Here is a 22158-nt window from a genome sequence, read left to right on the forward strand (position 1 = left end):
AAGAAGAGGCCGACTTAGCCAAAGACTTCACCAACGCTGCCGACCAAGAAGTTTGGCTTCGTTACGTTTCTGGTGTCGAAGTATTCCCCTGCGTCAATTGAGCTCCAGCTACCGTCATCCTCATTCCCTATTTCGTCCTTGTGCGTATGCCAGGTGGACTCAGCTTATTAAATCACTATTTAAGTGTCTCGAGCGGCTTAGAAGGCGAGGGCATTGGAGGTGGAAGTTTTAAGATCCGAGTGGACGAGGAAGGGGAAGATGCAAGTTGCATCTGAGGATAACTCGTGATTTTGAGGGGGTTTTGAAGGCACGAAGGAAACTCGAGAAGAGTTTCTGTGGGAGTGTCAGTTGCTTTTCTCTGGTGCAAGTTACCTTGATTTTGTCTTTGATTTATCACTGTTTCCAATCTTTCCATTTTGGTGCAGACAATGTATCCCAGTGGAATATTCATTGAGTGACAGTTTATAAGCATGTTCCTTTGAGTCTCTATATAGGCCTAACGGAAGTTTATGTCCACGCCATCGTCAGAAAACCGTCTTCAGTCAACTTAGAGTAGCGCCAGGGAACACCTCAGTGAACACCTTCCCAGACTTCATATGCCGCCGCCGAAGTTACTCCTGTCCATCTCCGTCAGTCCGCACGCCGCCGTGTCCAGCAACTCGCGCTTCATGGGTGGACAGTGCGCGGTGAACCTCTTCTTTCACGGCTTTCTCCCGCAATGCCATCTTCACGTAAACCTTCCATCTGATTTTCGTTGCCGTCCTTGTCGCCGACAGGTTCAAAACAGCAGGCGAAGGTGTCAAGGGCCAAACGCGTTCTCCACATCCTTTTACCCATTCACTTCGAACACTGCAAACACCTACAAAAAGCCCACTCCTTTGCTTGCACTTCCCCGAAAAACTACTGCCGACTTTCGACACCCAAGGTCAAAACTCGATTTCTTTCAAAGGTGCATCAAGTCTGCTCACTTTACTCAACTGGGCAATTGTATTGCAGTTCTTTGATCTCTGTTGAATCGTAAGTACCTCTATCTTCATCCGCGCACGCATTCAAGATCGTCCCGGCCAGTTCGGTTATTGTTTGACGCGCCTCATCGTTGCTACTCCCCCACGTCATTGTTGGTCTATCCCTCGACAATTCCCAAGAATGATTGATTATTTCGCGACGAATGACAGTTATGACGCCTTGCCCTTCAGGTAGGAAACGGTTCGTCTTGACTAGTTACTTACTCACTTCGCAGACGATGAGCTCCAACGCTCAACTGCCCAGGCAGCGGTACATCCAGTCCATGGATGACTACTGGAGACTGGAGATGGAGGCACTGATGCTCTTTAACAGGGGTGGAGTTACTGCCGCCGATATTCCCACCACCAATGAGGAGCGGTTCAGGTTGGTCGACCAAATGGTTGCAGCCTTCCGGAACACAGAAAACATCTGCGATTCTAGGGCCGACACCCACGGCCACATTAGATTTGTCGAGGAAGAACTTACCGACAAGAGCGCAGAGCGTATGGCGTGGAAACTCTTGGTACGTGGACCTATCCCCCAAGCATAGTTTCACCCATCTACTTGACTCCTCCCGCATACAGTTACATCTGGTCAACTCTTCTAACGCTAGCACTCTGCAGGCCGAGACGCAGGCATGCGAAGGCAGCGAAGGCGCTTTTCTAAGCATCCCTGAGACCAGAATCGCTAGGGCGAAGTTCAAAGACTTCACCACCAAATGGAGGGTCGTAGTTGCTGTCTTCGCGGTGAGTCTGTCCCTTCTGCTCCTTTCATAACCCCGACTCTAACCACTTTCATTCCGGCGTAGTGCTGCAAGGCAGCCGTTTCCAACCTGTTTCAGCCTTCCATCGTGGAGAGGTTTGTCAACAACCCGATTACCGAGTTGGATGTAAGACAAAGTCATTGCGCCTTTTGACATTCAGGAGCCGTCGCTTACGCTTTTACAGACCAAGCTATCCAACCTGCACACCAATCAGATCAAAGCGCATAACGCGAAGATCGCTGCCGCGGTCAAGGAGCATGGCTCCGCAGCATTTGATCGTAAGACCGGCGTGCTGAGGGACAGCGATGGCACTGTCCTTGACGTGTTACCCCGTCCACAGAAGCGCAGATTGGCGGATGTCTTGCCGCCGGACCTCATCCCACATGCGAAGGTGAAGCGCGTTAGGCGCTCCCGTCGACAGGCCCAGGCACCGGCCAACAACCAGCATAACGTCCACGACGATCACAACGGCAACAATGATTCCAGCGGTGATAACGATCCCAGCGGTGCCAACGAACATCGACCGGACAACGAGAGCCAGTTTGACAACGAGTACGATTCGGACAACGATTACGACCAATCTGGTAGCGAGCATGATGGCGAGGGCGATACTCAAAGCGGCAACCAACTTGAAGAGCAAGCCGCGACACCGACTGCGCACCAGTTTGATGGCGCCTCCGATTACTCTGTTCATGAACAGCACTTTATTTCCCAGATGATCGACCACGAACTAGCTCACGCAGTTGAAATGGCGTCATCCCCATCTCATCAGTCCGAGCATCACGACCAGGAAGTCCATGGTGGTCAACTCCCTGCCTTCGACGTGGCTTGGAGCGAGGATTGTGGTCTTCAGCTGGCTGACAACGCTCAAGGTACCGGTCTTGAGGGTTTCCTCCCCGGTGATGTCAATCCCATTGTCCCCCATCACAGTTCCCCCCCTCCCATTGCCCCTCTGCACAGTTCCCCCCTTCTCATTTCCCATTACCAGGACTCCCCCCTGACTATTCCCTTTACCCCAACTCCCCCTACCACAGTTCCCCTCATCACAATTCTCCCCATCCCACTGTCACTCATTCCAACCATCAGTATGGCCAGCAGACCACCCCAGCTACCCGCTCGGCGGTCAACAGCGCTCAGCATGCTCACAACCACCCGGGAAACGAGACTTTTGCGGTGGAGGGAGATCTCTTCGAGATCTGAAGTGGGTATCACGTTGCCTGTCGGTATGAGGGGACCACGTGGCCATTCTATGATTAAGTGGCAGCGGTTGAGTTGTCGGCTGAGAGGAATGCACACTGGGTAAGACCATGGAATTAGCTCGGTTGCGGCGTACACGAAGGTAGTCGTTCCACAAGTAAACGGCAGCAGTATACGTAGGTAGCTGTCGACTGAGAGGAATGGCTGTTTATCTTCATAGGCCTTTTTAGCGAGGCGTTGGGTGCGGGCCTAGGGAATTCCATCGGTTGTTCACATGTACAAGTATTTTTTCCAGCTCTTCTTTTTGACAAGAATCATCATAGATAGCATTGCGTTCCAGCCTTGAATCTTCTCTCCGTACCTATAGAAATATGTTTTCAGTGATCTTTACCGCCTTAATGCCAGCCATTGAGCTAAGTAGGGTAGATACCTATGGAAAGCATTGCGACCAAGACCTCCAAAGCTGCATTCTACAACCAAACATCGCCCAGTTCAACTACCTCGAGAGATTCCATCGTCAACAACGCAGCCACCGAGTTGGATGTAAGTCATGCAGCTCTAGGACGAAGAATTGTTCAACAGGGCACTAATGATCCGATAGACAAAGCTCTCAAATTTGTACACCAATGCTGCCATGGCCACCAGGCAAAAGATCGCAACGGCGGTCGAAAAGCATGGCTCGGCCTCGTTCAATAAAACCACCCGGGAGCTGAAAGACAGCCAGGGTGAGGTTATTGGTGTATTCCCCAAGCCTGTCAAGCGCAAGCTTGCGGATGTCTTGGGCCCCGAACTTGCGGGTTATGCCAAGGTCAAGCGTGCGAGGCGCCCACGACAGGCGCGCATGCAGGCCAGCATCACAAACGATGCCGGCAATCTTGTTCCAGACCTTCATGACAAGGACCCCGAAACCGACGAGGACCTTGAAGCTGAAGAGGGCGACAACAGCGAGTTCGACGACTACGGCTACGGTGACCACGACAACCATCACGGCAACCAAGTTGGAGGTTCAGCCGGCGTAGGCTCGTCGAACCAGTCCCAGCACCACAACGAAGGAGTTCATAGCGATCATTTCCCTGCCTCGTATCACGTATCGAGCGAGGAGTTTAGAGGCACCGCTATGGTAGTCATCAGCAGACCAACAACGCCCTCGCGTCAGGTATCGATCGTTAGGGCCACATCCCCAACAGTCTGCCTTTCAACATCACTCGACCCCATGCCCTCTACCCCAGTTTACCCCGTCAGAACTCTCACTTTTCCAACTTGAATAACCCGCATCCCAACACCATCCAAACCAATGCTCTTTACCCCGCTTTACCCCATTATAACTCCTCGCTTCCCAACAGCCGGCATTACGGCCAGCAGTCCACCCCAGCTGCCGGCACGCAAAACGGCCAGCATCCTGGCTACCTACGTCTACCCGAGCAATAACCACTTTGTAATAGAGGAAGATGAATACGAGATCAGAAGGAATAGGAGAGTAAGCCTTGAGAGAGGACGTTGTGGACTTTAACTTGATGGAACACAGAAGGATGTTAAACAGATCGGGGCATTCCAAAATGATTCTCAGCAGTATGAAGAGGATGAGATGGATGGGATTGGTTCCATGCTGTTCTCTTTCACAAGGCGCTCAGGGTCTAGGCTAGGGATATTAAGTGGCAGATGTACCCATTAGAGACGTTCACTTTTTATATAAGTCTCTTCCTACCAAGACAGTACCCGAGGGGTAGCATCACTTTTCAGTTCGCAACGCTCTCTCCCGCTGAAGATATGTGTTCTGTGACTGTCGCTACCTCCATGTCGACGATTACAACAGCGAGTTCGACGACTTCAATAGTGAAGTTGTCTAGTACGACTATGGCTACCTCTACGGCGACTACGATAGCGGCCCGGGGTTGTCAACAATAATCGTGAGGGCGATTGTCACAGTTAGGGCAATTAGAGCAATATCGAATCTGCCAATGGTCGCCAGCAGATTGATACAAGCTTTTCATCGTTCGTTCCCTCTCAAGACCTTGATGCCAACCACCACCTTGGTAGTGAATCTGGTGGTCATGCCGGCGCCGGCCCGTCAGTTCAGGATTATCAACAGCATCAAGATTACCTCTAGGTACTATCCCGCCATGGATTATCAAAACTCCATGGCTGACCACCAAGCTAATGGTCCCGCCCAGTACGACTTTGCGGAGGACTTCATTCCTTACCACCACGGAAACCAAGTTGGTGGTCCAGCTGGGGTTGGTTCATCTTCGCAGGCTCATCATCACGGTTATAGAGGTTATGCAGCTCAGTTCCCGGTCGCTGGCCAGGTTCATAACCTGGAATTCGGTGCCCATCACAGCCACGTCGGGCGTGGTTTCGAGAGCCCTCTTTGCAACACCGTGGGTAGTAGTCAACCGACCAATTCAACCCCCAGGCGTCGGAATGGAGCCCACCTTGGTTCGGCGAGCAAGAAGGCTTAGGTGGACAGAGATCTCTACGAGGTCTGAACGGGATGCATCAGTGCCAGATTTCGCGTCGTTAGTTGGGACGAGGGGAGCATGAGTACGTAAACGGCAGCGGTAGTTGTCGGCTGAGGGGGATAGCCATTATCTTCATGGCTCTGTTTAGCGAGGCGTCTGGAGCCGGCCGTGCGAATTCCATTCGTCGTTCACATATAGAAGTATATTTCCAGCTCCTTTTATAACAACAACGCCCAGAGGTAGCATTGCGTTCTAATATTTACTCTTCTCTCCCATGGAAATAATGGATGTGTTTTGTGATTGTTGCCGTCTTGGAGACCTATAGCGCTGATGACTCTTGATGTTGTACGACGCTGGGCTCAGGGGCTTGCATCGCCAAGACGTTGGAAGTAAACATTCGATGTCCAAATAACGTGTTTGGTGTATACAATTGGCAGTTTTAGTAGAGTAATTCCGGTTTAACACAAACAACTAATGGGAGGCCTGATACACTGAGATCAATTCGATCACTCCCAGTTTATAAAGAATGAACAAGTGCTCGGTCTTCCGGACAAAGCACTGGACAAAGGAGTTGTTTTGGCTTTTGTTCGTTGTTTTTCTGCTGGGGTGCACAGACCATTCTCCTCCAGTCATGCTTGAATGTTGTCCAGCTAATGGCCGAACAAGAACGGCCTCGTGATGTTTCCGCCGTTATTTTTTTGATATATCAATAAGACTTGAAAGTAGATGACAAGTACGCTGTCTCAAGATTTAACGACTCCTTAGAGCCACAGAAAGCGCGGAGCGCTGGCAAAGTTAGAGGAGAGCTGACAGCCATGGTTGCTGCTGATTTCTGGCCCTCTCACTAACAATATTTGCAGCGGCTTCCCGCGAAAGCTGTTAGTACCCAGAGCGCCAAGACCGTTGAAGGTCCACTTTTTCTCGATTTAGGCCAAATGAACTACATTATCAGTCTCTTCGGGATTTTTCAAGTAGATACAGAGCGGCTAGCAGACTTATTCGGACAGAAACAAGGTAGGAAGACGTGGTTTGGTTCATCGGTGGTGGTGTATCAAAGGCGACACGGATGACTGCTTCACGTGATGAGACACGTGGATCCCAATTTGACTACATGCCCCTAAGGTTCGAAGGACACTGACTGATCTTTGATGCATTTGGTTATGGATCGTGTGGAACCCATTGTAGGGGTACTGGTTGAGCGTTAAGAACTTGGATAATAGAGTTATTTCTGAACAGGCCTGCAGTTTCTCAGTTTGGAAGGCTCTGTTCAGGGTTCATATGAAGTGTCCACATGCAATGAAGTTGCTCTTGCCTGTCGTCTTCGCAACTCCCAACCTTGTTAAGATGCGACAGCGCACTTACCTCATAAGTTTACAAGAAAACGCTCTCCAGAGTCTGCATTGTCCTCCGACTTCTTCCTGCAAAATCAGCAATCTGCTTCGCCAACTTCACTTTCCCGCCACCAAGGCAACAGTCCAGCATTGCGCCTTCCAACCTCCCTCGACATTTCACGTCCACTATCCTTTCTTTCAATTTCCGTCGCGACCTCTCCGTTGTCGTCTAGATCTGCCAGCTCATAGACGTCGAAAATCGTCCATCTGTCGACAACACAAGATCGCGCCAGCATTCCCGACTGCTCATTGCGCCAGACTCAACAAGTCAACGACATCACCAAGAAGCAAACCTTGCATCGACAACATTCCTCTCAACAGTCACACTGTTCAGCTTCCAAGAAAGCCGATTTCCCGCATCATCGCCAAGTCCTCCAGAGCGACCCGACCAGCCACTGCATCGCGACTTTGCGCACCGAGCTCGCAGCACCCTCAAGACACCTTCTAATTGCATCTCTCTTGTAAGTTTGGCGCTTCATTTGTATATACTTCATATATGGCTAGCTTTTCCGACTATTACTACCGGATCTTCATTTGCGCTTTGACATACTTACCATCAGAACGATTATAGTCAAACCAAGCGTTCCCCCCTTTTTGAGGGCTCATCAGATCATCCATTCTCTTCATCCACATAATCATATTAGCACCATGTCATCTTCACAGTCTGTCATCATGCCACCAGCGATGGTTGCGGAGAATCTCGAAGACATCATGTACGCTGCGAACGAGGTCCAGAGGAAAGTCTACTGGTCAATCCTAGGTACGTGACGAGAGAACTTCAACAGGCTTGAACACACACTGACTCTGACCATATCAACCAGATGCGATCTTCTATTTCATCCTACGTCGCCGCATCTACTACGCGAAGCTTGGTCCGTCCCCCCAACCCATTAGGTTCCCCGCCATGAATATGTTCCTGGCCACGGCCATCAGCAATGAAGTTCGACAAGCCATCCGCAATCATCAACAATTTACCAGAGTTGCCTACACTTGGAGCGTCACACTCGCCAAGTCCAACGCTCTTGACCAAGGCATCGCCTCTCTTGGCCAAACCCGGCCCTGTATCAACAACTTGCAGGCTCTTGTCGACCTGAAGAGCGATCCAGCACTGAAGCAGCAGGGCGCTTCCATCCCACTCGACAACGAAGTGGACTACCTGGCCGCTAAGGAGTGGTGCCATCGTCGAGAGGTGGAAAAGGCACATGCAAAGCTGGGCCAGGACAATGGTACGGATGACATCCCTCAGACCCAGTGGGATCAGAAGAAGCTCGCCAACGACCTAAGTTTGGCGGCCATGAACGAAGTAGACATGGTCGACCTCGAGTACCACGGCAAGGAAAACAAGAGGAAGCTCAATTACATTGTTCAGCGGAAGCGAGAGCTGTCTGCTCTTGACGTGGCCTTGTTTGGTTGGGAGGCATCGCTGGCCTTGAGAGACGGGCACCTCGGTCTATCCAGAGGATCATCCGCGACCACCCATTTGGATATCGAAGCGTACCAAACCCATAAAGAGCGAAGTGACATCCTAACCAAGTTATTTCACGTGAGTACCAAGTCTCTCTGTTCCTATTGGTAACGCTGTTCAGCTAACCACACACATGTATGAATACAGGTCTCGAAGGCGTCGGTGATGAACACATATTCATTGCCACACCTGGCTCGCTTCGCGTGTAACCCCAAGGCCGAACTTCAGGTAAGCACCTACTTTCCAGTCTTACATACATGAAAGAGCAAGTCACTAACGAACTCATGCCTTCTACAGACGAAGATCTCCAACAAATCAACGAACGACAACAGGCGCGAACTGATCAAGATTGGAACTGCCGAGCGAGGAAAATTGGCTGCCACCCAGAAGGATAAGCCCGAGGAAACGCCTAAGGAGGAAGCTTAGGAAGCTCACCAGAACGTTCCTGAAGGGGTGGACCTGATCCCTGACGACCAATCTGGCACCAATGCCGAGGGTAATGCCGATGCCTGTCAGGGAAAGAAGCGGCCGAGAAATGACGACGACAGCAGCGACGATGACGATGATGATGTTCAGCATCAGTCGCGTGCTTCCAAGAAGGCACGGCTGCAGCAGGGGTCTATCACGCAGCAGACCGACATTTCACAGCAACAAGCTTTCGAACAGCCAACCATCTTACAACAGGCGGATTTTGCGCAGCAAGGACAACTTGACTCCCTGTACATGGATCCAGCCATGCTAGCATTGCCACAAGAAGAGCAATTCAACGACCAAAACATGGAGCCAGCCACAGGGACACCTGCCCCCTCAGTCTCCAATGTCGACCAAAATGCCACTCAAGCGCATGGAGTAAATCGGAATCCAAGCGAGGAGGAGTTGATATGGTTCAGGGACAATGTTTTGTTGGGAAGACAGCCTTTCCCCCCTCGGGGCGACGGATCTGCTGCTTCTGGGTCGCAGCACGGGAACCGTTAAAGTGCCTGACCTGACCTGACAGGACATGACAGGTGTTGTCAACGTGCTGAACAAGATTGTCCGTCTCTTTTAACTTTACGGTTTGAAGTTTGTGACAGATGTCGACGACAGAATCAGTCGAGGGTGTGGGAGCCTACGAGTCAGAGTAGCAGATCAATACGATACTCAAGGAACTGGACAAGGGAGTTGGAAAGAATGACGGTTGGGTTGGAGGAGAGAAGTTGTCTCTACCGGACTTTGGTGATGAATTCACGATGATAGCTGTTATGTGGTTTCTCTATTTTACGTTACTGCTTCCCTTCCGTCGAAGCAAGGCCTTCGTCTCCGGTCGTAGCAAATACACCTCTACTTTGTCCTCTCCATAATCACAATTTCAGACCTGAGTCATGGCTGTTCCATAGAGGTTGATTCCAGTCACAGAGACCCAATGGTTCGCGTTCTTCATGCCACAGTCACTTAATCAGTGACTCTAATTGTGTTATCCGCGTCATCATCCCTGCTTCGTGCTCTTATCCGTGAGTCCATTAGTTTGTCGAGTGCTAAGGATGAGTCTACCAGTCATGATTGACAGGTATAAGTTCTCTTTTGCTCCGAGACTTAACCCCATCCCTTATGGCAGTTCATGTATCATCCCGCCGTCAACGGGAGTGGGGGGCAGAAATCCAGTGAGGCACAAGTGACTTGCCCCTCATCACAACGGGATCGCAAGTGGCTGTAGAGAAATTCGATAATGGCCAATGACAGCGGCCAGTCTAGACGCTGTTTGCTTTCAGTCACGCGTCCCCCACTCCATCCGCACATCACACCTCCTTCCGATTCGCAAGCCTTACCCCTCCAGCAACGTCACTGGAGCCTGAGGCCACGCTTTTACCCCTCTCTCACTCATTTTCTTCTTGCTCCTTCTTCTGTGTCTGGTTACCTGGCCTCGCGAACTTTGCCCTGTTGCCAACCAACATTTTCACGTCAACATCACAACACCATGGCTCACCACACTCTGGTATGCGTGAGATAACATTCATTTCTATCACCACTTCGTGGCATTTTTCCTTTTCCATCCAGCCAATATGTTCCGCTCTTCTATCCATGCCTGAGACACCTTTTTCGTCGTCTCCCTAGCATTCCCCCACAACCCGAAGCTCCCAACGCAAACGCGTCGGCGTCCAAGTATCCGGGATGGAATCTGAGCGGATTCGGCAATACGGGCGTTCGACCTAACGACGCCGCCTAGAGGTATCCAGTCATCATGTTCTGCTCTTCTATTCACGTCCGAGACACTTTGTCGTGGTCTCCCTGGCATACCCCCACAACCCGAAACTCCCAACGCAAACGCGTCGGCGTCCAAGTATCCGGGAATGGAATCTGAGCGACTTCGGCAATATGGGCGTTTGACTCCAGTCAGGGACGGTGTTCATGTCGGTAAGCGTGCCCCCATCTTTTCCCGCAATCCGTCCGTTCCACGTACCTACTTTCTTTCCTCTCCTTGCCACGACCTTGCGGTTCCCTTCGCAACATGAGAGACCAGACTAACACACCTAGTTTATAGCGAAGAAGACCAACGAGAAACCAAGTGCCACTCGCAACACCAAGACTGCACTCCGTCTTTGGCAAGTGGAAGCGGGCCGTGGACGACGTTTTCGGATGCCTACGATCAATTCGGACTCTATTAGCGTCGATACCAACGGTGACAGACTCTGAAGCCGTTCAAGGTATTGGCCAGGAGGATCTTGGTCGTCCACTTCGAGGAAGTACTTCCTAGAAGAGCCCTCGTCCGAGCTTTTGTCATCCGAGCGGATGCTTCTCGCTTTGTTCATTTCATGTTGGGACACCGGCGTCGCCAGTGTCTCCCATTTCTCAACTGTCTCCTATTGTACAACCATATCTCTGTCCAGACCACTTTGTCCTGGTATCAACCAAGGTGTTGACCACCTACCAGAAGCCCAACACAGCTTTTGGGATAATTTGTACCGACACCTATCAGCGCTCCAAATAATGGGAGCTGTACAATGGCTTTGGTAAATTTCGCGGCAAGCGCTTAAAGATGTCGGTCGCTTCTCCGCGGCGGCGGCGTGAGATGGCCCAAGAGACCAGCGACGACTTCCCTGAATAGGAGACGACTCGGCACTTACTATCATCCCCTTCTCTCAGTTATTGGCAAGCGCTAAAGATGTCGGTCGCTTCGCCGCCGCGGCCGCGCGAGATGGCCCAAGAGACCACCGACAACTGCCGTCCACCACTGGAAGCAAGTCTCAATTGCCGGTCTCGATATGACCAACGGCGCCCGGGACAAAAAGCATTTCAAATACCAGACCACCGAGCTTCTCCAGAGGAGCCGAGCTATTCAGCTCCAGATGAACATGTGTTTGTGGAATCAGGAGATTCTCCGAATCAGCGGCCTCATTACCAGCAACTCCGTTCAGGGGAAGACTTGCGGTGGCTACCAGGGCGACGGTGGCTACCAGGGCGGCGGTGACCACCAAGGAAAGTGTTCCCCGATTGGGACCAAAGCTATCTCCCTCTCGCCATCTTCTGTGTTTATTTCTGTTTCTTTGTACGAATTCTCTTGTATTTGAATTCGGGGATGTCAAATTGTTTCTGCTTCTCGCCGGGCGCTATAGACTCGGGCCTTGACACAAAACTCATTCTCAGTAGAGGTAGATGTAGCTGGTGCTAGAGGTACCTAGATACCTAAGCAACTATAGTCCAACAACACACACTTTCCCACTACCTAGGTATCTTCGTGCCCGAATTTGTTCTCGTGTAGCTACCCCTTTAAGCCAATGACGGGGAGCAGGATGGCTTTCATGTTGCTTTGCTCTTTTTCCGCCTCTGTCGTGATCCAGGTTAGAGCATGTTAGAGGTACTGAAGATGCCGGTGCTGGGATGGTTGAGCAACCACGCCAACCCACGCTGTCCTCAGCGGTCTTTTCTGTATCGACAGCGGGGACGGTAACGGAGCGGAGCCGGACGGCCGTTGACAGTGTCGACATACCCTACGGGCCGCTTACACGGGAGTATGCATCACTATCAGGGCGGTAACCTCAGGTTTCAATCCCGATAAGGCTTCATCCCATGTGCTAAGGTTGTTGCGTTCTGCCAGCCGGGTTTGTCCCACAAGGTGAAGGGCGGTTAAGGTCTGCCCCTCGTCTGGTCCGCTTCGTCTTCCAATTTCCTGTCCTCCGACAAAAATTTGTTCTGATCGCTCAACTCGACAGGCACAACGGCCACCATCGCGACAGCAAATTCTCTTCCAAGATACCTCACTTCCCTTCGCTTGATCATCGATCGAGTCTCTGCCGAAGCCGCATACCATACTATCACCTGAGACCCTCTCTCCAGTCCAACGACAGCCCATACCTGGTTGTTGCTTGGAAATCGACTCAGCATTGCGGAAGAACCAACGAGCCCATGTTTTCTAAACCCAAAGGCCAACACGACGACAACTGGTTTATACCGTGATCACTTCACCCGGTGGTTTCCTAAAACAAGTAGTCAACTTCTTGAAGCTCGGAGTCTCGTGCCAGCTTTCTAAGATGGATCCTTACAACAAGGCTCCTCACAATAATGCTCATCATGACAATGTTTCCCACAACATTGGCCCTAACAACATGGGTCATCACAACATGGCTCCTGATAACTTGGACCCCTACTTGCAGTAAGTTGACCCTTCCGCAGTTCACTTTCGTCATATACAATCTCGCATTCTTCTTGATATAAGCCCTCTTCCCCTCCTCAATTTTCAGTTCCGTCGTCATCTCGCAATATGATTTCGTGTCGTTCGGTACTTTGGCATCCATGTCGAAGCCGTCAAACCGCTCCAAGATCTACAACCCTGGTTGGAGACTGGACGCTAACAACGCTTCAAACAGGTTTCCTGACGGAAACGATCTAGGAGACTTTGGAGACGAGGATTTTCTCCAACTCCTCGCAGGCAACGAAGTTGGACCGATCCCACCCAACAACGATGACTTCGGTGTGAACTTGAACCCCGTGGACAACCAGCCCATGCCCAACCCGATGGGCGGAGAAGTCGCACAGTTGCCATTGAACGAAGTCGTTGGAGACGCCCCGATGAACGAAGCTGCCGGACAGATCCCAGTCGACGGGGAATTTGCACCGCACCCAACTGAAACCATCGTCCAAATGGACAACGTCATGGCCGGTGTTGTTGGAACAGAGCTGCATGATCCGTATTGGAAAATCCTCGGTATGTACGAGAAACGCGAAGTGCCTGCCCTCTTCGTTACCAAGTAGCGTATCACAGGGTTACTGACAAACTCTTGCTTTCCACTATAGACAGCATCTATTACTTCATTCGGAATCACAGATGGGCATCCATTCCCAATGTCCAGGGCAAATTTCGTTCTCGCGCCTCAGTCCAAGCATCCCATCGAGCCGTCGGAGCCCCGCCGCCATACGTCCCAGCCAACTGGGCCGCCTACGAGGCAATGACATCTGCCCCAGGAAACGAGGATATCGGACAGCTCTTCAGAAACCACCTTCTGTTTGCCTTTGACGCCTTCAGATGGGCCGTGTTCATGGAGAGATTTGGTGCTCTGGAGGTCAGTTACGGCAACATCGGGCAGACAAGACCAATCATTGCTACCCTCCACCCAAAGCTCGCCGTCCACGAGAAGCAAGGAATTGACTGGGACGCTCACAAGCAAGAGCACGGCGACGTGGACCAGCATTTTGAAGAGCTTTCGATCAAGAACGAGCCCGAGTCCCTTGCGGCACAAGAGTGGAAGAGAAGGCAGAAGGCCTATCAAGTTCGTACGAAGTACGGCTTCTCACAGGGCAGCTTTGCCGATGCTCCGAGGACTCAGGAGCAAGAGCAGGAGGTCGTTAGCGAGCTGGTTGTCGCGATGTTGAACGACCACGATATTGTCGACAAGGAACAGCACAAAGGTGGTAGAGAGAACCATGTGCTGAAAGAGAAAAAGCACATGTCGCTGTTGAATGTAGAGTCCAGTGCTTGGGAGGCTCTGGTAAGTTCTCGCTTCTTTTCCTTTGCCTCCATGATCGAGTTAGTCACTGATTACCGATCTCTACAGCGCGCCCTCCAGGACGTTTCACTGGGGATGCCGAATGCCGGCGTTTTCAGTCTGGATTTTGTATTCAAACCTTACGACAGCTTCGGGGCCCGTTTGGCGGACTTGAAGACGTTCTTTCATTCCTCCAAAGCGGCGCTGACGAGTACAACAGAGAGCTCCAAGCTCACTCGTTTTGCCGGCAGACCTTCGGCTGAACTCAGTGTAAGCCAATTTCCTTGATTCGTTTTGTTTTTCCGCACAGGACTGGGTGGCTGACATGGAACGAATGATAGTCCAAACGTATCAACAAGACTGGCGCTGAGAGAAAAGCGGCGGATCTAACAATTGCCAGTGAAGTCAGAAGGAACATGGCAGCGGCAGCGCAGCCACAAAATACCGCGTATGAGGCCAGCGAGCAGGTGTGGGCAGAGGACTCCATGTCCGAGCTGGACCACGAAGTGGACGCCGAGGATGACCAAACTCTCTATGGTAATGATGCCCAGGGTGGTGCGCTGGCCACGGTCGATGAAGCCACTGTCGATGACAACACGACGGTTCAAAATCTCAAACGGAGGCGTGTCTCGAGCGACGAGGAGGATGCTCAGTCCTTCTAAACGTACCCCTAGGGTACACTTTGGCTTACAGGACTTGCCTTCAACTGCAGTTAAACTTACGGACATCCATGGCCTTCTATTGCTGGCTTCAGTTCTTGCGGTTTCTGTTGTACATTTATGTTGTTGTTAGAGGTGGATGGGGTACTCAAGGATTGGTACTACAAGTATCATCGAACAAGGGCATTGAACCTCCAGGCATGAAAACGAGGCGAGGAGGTTGATCCATGTAACGAGACTTAGATAACTTTATCTTACATAAAGGAAAGCAGTCTCTAGGTTGTCGTTGATCAAACTTCGTGATCGTTCTGTTCGAGTATCCTGGCCGTATGCTGAGCAGGTATATTCGGCGGCCTTTCGTTTCCGGCGGCTTCGAAGCCAACTTGACTTCTCATGGCAAGGCGGGTATTGACTGGCAGGGCAAGAAGCATGGATCTGTTAGCAAGTGTATCATCGACCAGAGGGAATTTCATTATCGTACACGGAAGTTCGGACAGAAGCATGATTGATCCAGGGAATCTTGGTCGACACTCCGAAGGTGCGGGCGAGAAAGAGAGAATATGTCTAGAGTTATCTCTAGGTACCGATATATGAAGCTTGGTGTCTCATCTTCTCGAGGCTTCGGGTGATGTACTTGTCCATAGGAGCACTACCACACTGATCAAGGCGGGCACAGATGCGGCGAAGATCGTTGAGGACAGCGAGTATTATAGGAGCCGTCCTCGGCGGGCGAGGAAGCTCGAATTGATTGGTTTCCGTTGCGTATTCGTCCTTCGCGGTGTTAGCCTACTGCAGAAATCCAGGACTGCCACGAGCAGGGAAAGTTGGTACATCGTAAAGGAAATCAACGTACCTGTGCGGCAGCCAGACAGCCAAGAGAGGAACCACTGACCGGTTTCCACGACGGTCGCCGACGATACGAGGACTGGAATTGAAAGGAAACGACTGAAATATGTAGTGTCACTCGTCAGCCGACTGGAGCTAGACATGGAGGTAGAGATACAATGGAGGAAGCCCAAAGCTGGAATGAATGGGACGGATGTGAGGACTGGAGGGAATTCGGATGATGCTAGAGTTGTCGAGGACGGCGACTTCTGAGGCGGACGGTCATCTCCCTGCAACCGGCGTCAAAGATTGCAAGCATGGTGTGGGCCTGGCCGTCATCGGAGGGAGCGAATTGCCTCGCGCGGAAGTAATCTCTCCTGGGGCTGGGAGTAGGGGCTGGAAGGGAGAGGAATCATACTCGAGGAGGCAGGTGCGTGTCTTCAACTCAACCAATCCTTTGGAGAGATCTCGATCCAAGTTTGGTCATCCACAGCAACTGATCAGAGGAGCGAGAGGGGAAGCTTCCAGACCTCCTCTAACCAAGTGACAGGATGACGTCGAGGTCATCAGGAGGTTCGTTTGTCCAGAGCAGAGCAAGAAGCTACGTTCCAGGAGCGCCGAAAGCGGTAAGGGATCCTCGATGTTCATGGTCTGGTGCCTGACGGACGATGGACAGCCGCCTCGAGCACCCACACACAAGAGATGTACGTTGGCCTCCTCCTTCCTCACCAGCTCGGCTCTAGGAGAGGACACACAGTTTGTATGACAAATGGACAATTTCCTGCGTCTGGAGGCAAGGCGTACCTTCCCTTCTGCCCTCTTCCTCACCTTGTCCAGGGCATCGAATGGAATCATCCAGCCTGGCCCGCCTCCCCTTGTCCCAGCTGCTCGACCAGGTATTTATTCTCTGCTCCCCCGCCTCTCCATCGGTTTTCTTTCCCCTCACTTCTCTCTCTCCATCACACACACTCTTTCTATCAATTTTTTCCGAAATGATCACCACCGCAGCGTCAACCCCAAAGCACATCATCATGCTTCTTGTTCATTTCCACCATCACTCTTGACTTGTTTCAGCAGTCACTCACCTCTGGACTCACGTCATCCTCTTCTCCTCGTTTTGGTCCCCGTAACCTAACTCTACCTCTTGGTATTTGGGCCATCACAAAGTTCTCCAAGCGCAACATCCATCCATCCATCCTCTGGCCGCTGTTCCTCCCGGTTCCGGCGCCCCATCTCCCCCTACTTCTCGCCCTCTTCCTCTCCGCCGTACACGGCAAGCCAACATCCGCACAACGAAACGCAACGGCGGCGATCAGTTCAGCTTTTCGTCCCGGCTGGCCAAGAGTCCGTTTTGAAGCAGCCGGGCCTATGTCCCGGGCGAACTCTCCTCCCCCTCCTCGAAGGGGTAAGTATTTTCTGTCTTCCTTCCTTCTTCTTCTTCTTCATGCATTTGGAGCATGTTCCAGACAGTCTTCTGACACTACCTCTAATGCAGGGGGTCGAGACATCCTCGGAATGTACGAACCACGACTTGGCCCTCTGAGTCTCGGTCTTTCTCTGGCCGCGCTACTGCGCCAGTCGAGAGAAGAACCACCGGATGGTGGTTCTGGGGTATGTACCTACATTCATTCATTCATTCATCCCACATGCAGGTCCACATGACACTCCAATCGACACCAGACTAACACTGGTTGCTTTCCTTGCCAGGTTCCAATCCTCATCGTCGCCGTCGAGAAGTGGCCCTCTGAGTTTCGGTCTTTCTCTGGCCGCGCTATTGTGGCCCTCTGAGTCTCTGTCTTTCTTTGGCCGCGCTACTCGCCGGTCGAGAGAAGAACCACCGGATGGTGGTTTTGGGGTACGTAGCACATTCATCCACATGACACTTCAATTGCCACCAGACTAATACTGCTTTGTTTCCTCGCCAGGTTCCAAGCCTCATAATCGCCGTCGTTCGTCGCCGTGAAGAGAGCGAAGTTAAGCGTCCGTGGTGGGGGGTGGGGAAAGGGGAGAGGGGGAGAGGGGGAGAGGGGGAGGAGTACCGCGAGGCCATCTCCGCCGCGGCCATGGGTTTGGGCTTGCTAGAGACAATAGCCGGGTTGTTCAGTCAACACTGGACAACCTGGATCAAGTTTGAAGAGGTGAGGGGGGATAGATTCAGCAGGATCGGGGGAGACCCCGGGGCAAGTCGTTGTCTTCATGGTCGTTGGTCTTGCATATTTGGAGGAGGTTGTTTCTATAGAGTAGAATCTGTTTGACTGGATAGCAGGTAGTGTAGAGGTAGTGTAGCTAGAAAGTTGAAGCTTGCTTCTGCATGTCTGGACTTCTTTGCGATTGTTCTCGTCCTCCCTTATGGTCATCTCTTCACATAAAGAGTCCTTCGCGGCAGAATGACATTGGTCACCACGAAGACTCCAGTCGTCACATTGGTGTCAAGAGGGGTCGGTGCCTCCTCTGGACTGTGTACTGTGTAGACAAGGAACAACCTAGCCCCTCCATTGGTACGAGTTCCTTGCGCCATGACTTGATTAGCAAAGGTACCCCGGCGGCACGAACGGTGCCTGGCACAAGCTCTTTCCCAATCCCCAAGAGCACGAACCAACAGCCCGATACCTTTCGGTGTACCTTGGTCACGCGGAACTGAAGAATACACAACATAGTGCACGAGAGCGGGCCAAGACAGAATAGATGGTAAACTTGATTTCCATCCAGTTTTGTACCTCTAGCTAGGTAGGTAAACATTTCGCTTTCCAACACCATTCCAATTTCCAAAAAAAGTCGAACAACTACCTCTAGGTATACCGATACGCTGAAAACCTTTCAAATTTCATACACTTATAGGCCACACACACATACACCTGACTCGCCCTTTTGTAGTAGATTCTAAAAACGCCATGGACATAGGTATTGTGAAACAAAAACAAGAAGAAGAAGATGCAGGAAAGAGAAAAAGAAAGGAAGAGAGGGTGTGGATATATGTACAAGAAAGTGGAAGTTGTCCAATAGGTGGTAGGTATAATGATGAGGATAGATGGATGTATGGATTCAAAACAGAACAGACAGAAAAACAATATGCCAAGTATAAGCCTTTTCGCCTTGACGACGATGACGACGATGACGACGATGACTATTCGCCTTGACGACGATGACTTCTCGCGACAACGATGACGATGACGATGACTGATAAGGGGACCGATGGACCGATGGACGGGGGGCCGTGAAACTCAGTCGATTAGGTGATTGGTGATTGGTGATTGGTGGTGGTGGTGGTGGTGGTGTTCAACCCGCAGTCCTGTCCATCTCTTTTTCCTTTCCGACACAACAACAACAACCGGCGGACCTCTCCATCAACGACAACCAGACAACCAGATAGTTTCCTCAAGACTCAACAACATGCGTCACTGTCGTCGTCTTGGTTCCCGTCGGCCACCCGCTGCTCCCGCCATGTCCACCACTGCCATGCCCATCATCACTGCTCATATCCGTCAACTTGGTCTCGCTCGTGTTCCAATTATTCGCCGCCGTCAGCGGTCCCACGCTCTCCCTGCTGCCCGACATGCTGCGCTTCGTCCCGTCGCTGCCGCCGGCTTCCACCACCGTCGTGACGCCGCGGCCCTTGCCAATGTCGTTGCGCAGACCGAATTCCTCGGCGCCGTTCTTGGGCGTGCGGCTGCGGATGTACCCGTTGGCGTTGGTGGTGGCGCCGAATTGCTGAGTGCCGAGTCCGCCCGAGGTGCTCTCGCCCAGTTGGGACTTGGTCAGGAAGAGGCGGAGAAGAGGGCGCAAGGTGGCGAGGGAGGAGGCGACGAGGCCGATGCCGGTTTCGGCGGTGGACCAGATGGCGACGTCGGAGGTGGCCCAGAGGAAGTCGGCTTGGTTGCCGAGGTCTTTGACGTAGGGGATGCGGACGATGGTTGCTGTTGAGGCGCTGTGGGTTGGGTGTTAGTATGTGGAGAATAAGAAGGGAAGGGGAGGGGGTAAACAAGGGAAGCGTACACTGCACCGATGGACAGAATGCCAGCAACCATGAGTTTCGTGCGCGAGTTCATCTGCAGGTGCCACACGAGCGAGATGGGCAGGAGACCCAGGATCCAGTCAGTGGCGCAGGTGATGGCCGAGTAGGCGTAGGTGGAGTCGACGACGATTTGAGGGTTCATGCAAGACCCTGTGCCGCCGGTGAAGCGCGTCCAGAAGTATTCGGAGGGCATGCATTGCATGACGAAGACGAGGAAGTATGCGACACCAACGACTTCCAGGACGCCGACGGTGATCCAGATGATGAGCTTGTGGGTCTTGGAAACGGCGATGCGGAGGAGTTGGACGCCGATACTGGCTTTCAAGGTGAGACCGGCGAGGACATAGACGGGTTCGCATGCCCACCACCACTATACAAGTTGGGACCAATGTTTAACGCCATGTTCATCATGATTGTCGTCATGCGGGATGATGCAAGGCTTACCTTTAACCCAATTGGTAGCTCATTTGGTGGAAGGTCAACGGCATGTTGGCCTGTGCCGTGATGTGTGCCCGCAATGGAGAATGTGCAATAGAAAACGAAAAAGAACTAGGTATTTGGACCCGAATTAGCATCAAGCGTGGCGCTTTGTGTGAGAGGAAGGTAGGTAGCGAGGTAAACATACCCATGAGATAAAGGTCAACCAGTCATCGAGACCGAATTGTTTCACGATAATGACTCGACAATAGCATCGTAGTAGGACGGCGACGGTGCTGAGTGCGACGAAAAGCCCCGCAGCTCCGGCGACTTGTGGCCCTCGGCCCTTGACGGGAACTGTCATTTTTTCTTATTGTGTGATGAGTTCTGCTGCTGCTGCTGCTGCTTCTTCACGATATTGTCTGGTAACAATACGTAGCACAAAGAAGCATGGGCGAACGGGAAGAGAGGAGAACAGTGTGTGTGGCGTTCTTGGATCTGAAAAATGGATTTCAAAATGTCAAATCTGATCCATGGTCGGGCGGGGTTTTGAAGATTGATAAAAGAGTGTGCGGTGTGCAAGCAAGGCAGGCGAAAACCCCAAAGAAATGATGGACGACGTCGTATCTGCTTTGAGTTGTAGTGTTGCAACCGGGGACCCCTTAATGCAAGGAAGATGGAAGGAAGAGACGAAAAAAAAAAAAAAGAAAAAAAGAGGCGACTCACTGGCGCGTGGGTGGTAGTAGTGGCCGTTGCAACGCACCCCTTTACAACCGAGACGTTTAGTCCCCCCCCCCCCCCCCTGGGATATCTCTCTCTCTCTCTGTGCCCTGGCTGGGCCTGGGGGATTTCTGATTACGCCGCTGAGAAACCAAAACTCATTGTAGGAAAAATATGGGGACGCCGCGAATGACCGTTGAGGCGACGGGGCCCGGGACTGTAACCATCGGTCGGGCAGCGCGACTGTGTGGAGAAGGCAAGGGAAGGGAAATGGAGCCGGGCAAAGGTACCCGTGGGCGAGCAAGTGGTTCGATTGGCCTGAGCAGGTCACGCTACATCCACTTTCTCTCTCACTCTCCGTCTCAACATGAATTGAATTGGGGACTCGTGGCTTGTCTGGGCAACGAACTCGCGTGTCCCCATCCAAGGTCCCCGCTTTAACGGGCCCGGGCTCATTCCAGCAAAACAAAACACTAGCTAGGTACCTTCAAGTTAGCTAGTGTGATCCATCAGCATCGGAAACACGCGCTATTGTTACGATGCTGGCCTTTCAAGTTACATACTACGCAGTACATATTCAGATATTCTAGCCCGTCGTCCATTGACTACACTGTATGTACTACACTGCTGGAAACTGAAGGATCGGCAATTGGGTTTTGGACTGTATTCTACCATGTCCATGGAAACGTCATTTCTCTCCTGTCGATCGCCCGTCTTGATATTTGTACCAAACATTGACTTTATGGCCCAACTAAGGCAGTAGAGGGCATTGATCGCCTATCCGGGCGGAGGGATGTGGGGGGACGAACCCCCCTTTGGCATTTTAAAACCTACAATATCCCCACTTTGTGCAAGGCATCTCGCTCTCGGACCTCCGTCTTCTTCGTCAACCAAGCATCGAATGTGTCTCCACTCCGTCTCCCAGCGGCCTCCACTTTTCTTCAAGTCGGGAACGCATCCCATTGCTCGATGCGCCGCTGCAGACGTCGAAGCGAGCCTTGGGCCTGGGAACGAACTGAACGAACGAGCCGGCATCAGGGTCTAGGGAGCTATAAGCTAGCTAGATGGTGGCGCTCGGCACTTTTTGGTTTGATGTGAATCAAACTTGGATTCGTGGAGACCTGGAAAGAAAAGTGGACTTGGGTGTTTCCAGCGACACGGTCGAGAACGACACTAAGGCGCAGTTCGTTACAAGCAGAGCCACACCATTGGGCTGTCTTGGGGTCTTTTTTTTAATGATCCCCGCGGCCCCCAGCCCTCTTTCTGCACGGGCAGCCGTGAAGCGTTA

The 22158-nt window shown here is 51.9% G+C and overlaps 4 protein-coding genes across 4 annotated transcripts; 3 read left to right on the forward strand and 1 right to left on the reverse strand.

Annotated features, from left to right (window-relative positions):
* Positions 1–596: 596 nt before the first annotated feature.
* B0T23DRAFT_408836 (uncharacterized protein) lies at positions 597–5486 on the forward strand (the record flags this gene model as incomplete). The annotated part of the gene is made up of 13 exons (XM_062839338.1): positions 597–686; positions 1241–1528; positions 1590–1751; positions 1814–1894; positions 1983–2727; positions 2757–2941; positions 3392–3508; positions 3567–3969; positions 4018–4085; positions 4813–4872; positions 4905–5032; positions 5073–5343; positions 5379–5486. The coding sequence occupies 13 exons, from the start codon at positions 597–599 to the stop codon at positions 5484–5486; spliced, it is 2706 nt and encodes a 901-aa protein (XP_062687925.1).
* Positions 5487–7719: 2233 nt separating this feature from the next.
* On the forward strand, positions 7720–9255 carry B0T23DRAFT_327877 (uncharacterized protein; the record flags this gene model as incomplete). The annotated part of the gene is made up of 3 exons (XM_062835653.1): positions 7720–8358; positions 8428–8508; positions 8719–9255. The coding sequence occupies 3 exons, from the start codon at positions 7720–7722 to the stop codon at positions 9253–9255; spliced, it is 1257 nt and encodes a 418-aa protein (XP_062687926.1).
* A 3620-nt stretch (positions 9256–12875) lies between these two features.
* Positions 12876–17855, forward strand: B0T23DRAFT_408838 (uncharacterized protein; the record flags this gene model as incomplete). Its single annotated transcript, XM_062839339.1, has 13 exons — positions 12876–12907; positions 13122–13459; positions 13549–14240; positions 14307–14507; positions 14579–14839; positions 15214–15383; position 15855; positions 16272–16429; positions 16744–16868; positions 16898–17036; positions 17217–17336; positions 17655–17715; positions 17826–17855. 13 exons carry the CDS (start codon positions 12876–12878, stop codon positions 17853–17855), a joined length of 2328 nt encoding a protein of 775 aa, XP_062687927.1.
* Positions 17856–18977: 1122 nt separating this feature from the next.
* B0T23DRAFT_55860 (uncharacterized protein) lies at positions 18978–20774 on the reverse strand. The gene is made up of 4 exons (XM_062841456.1): positions 20359–20774; positions 20178–20282; positions 19715–20103; positions 18978–19646 (listed from the first exon to the last, which is right to left on the reverse strand). Exons 1-4 carry the CDS (start codon positions 20512–20514, stop codon positions 19097–19099), a joined length of 1200 nt encoding a protein of 399 aa, XP_062687928.1. The 5' UTR covers positions 20515–20774; the 3' UTR covers positions 18978–19096.
* Between the last annotated feature and the right edge of the window lie 1384 nt (positions 20775–22158).

Source organism: Neurospora hispaniola, assembly GCF_033458365.1.
Source record: "Neurospora hispaniola strain FGSC 10403 chromosome Unknown B0T23scaffold_13, whole genome shotgun sequence".
NCBI classification, from domain to species: domain Eukaryota; kingdom Fungi; phylum Ascomycota; class Sordariomycetes; order Sordariales; family Sordariaceae; genus Neurospora; species Neurospora hispaniola.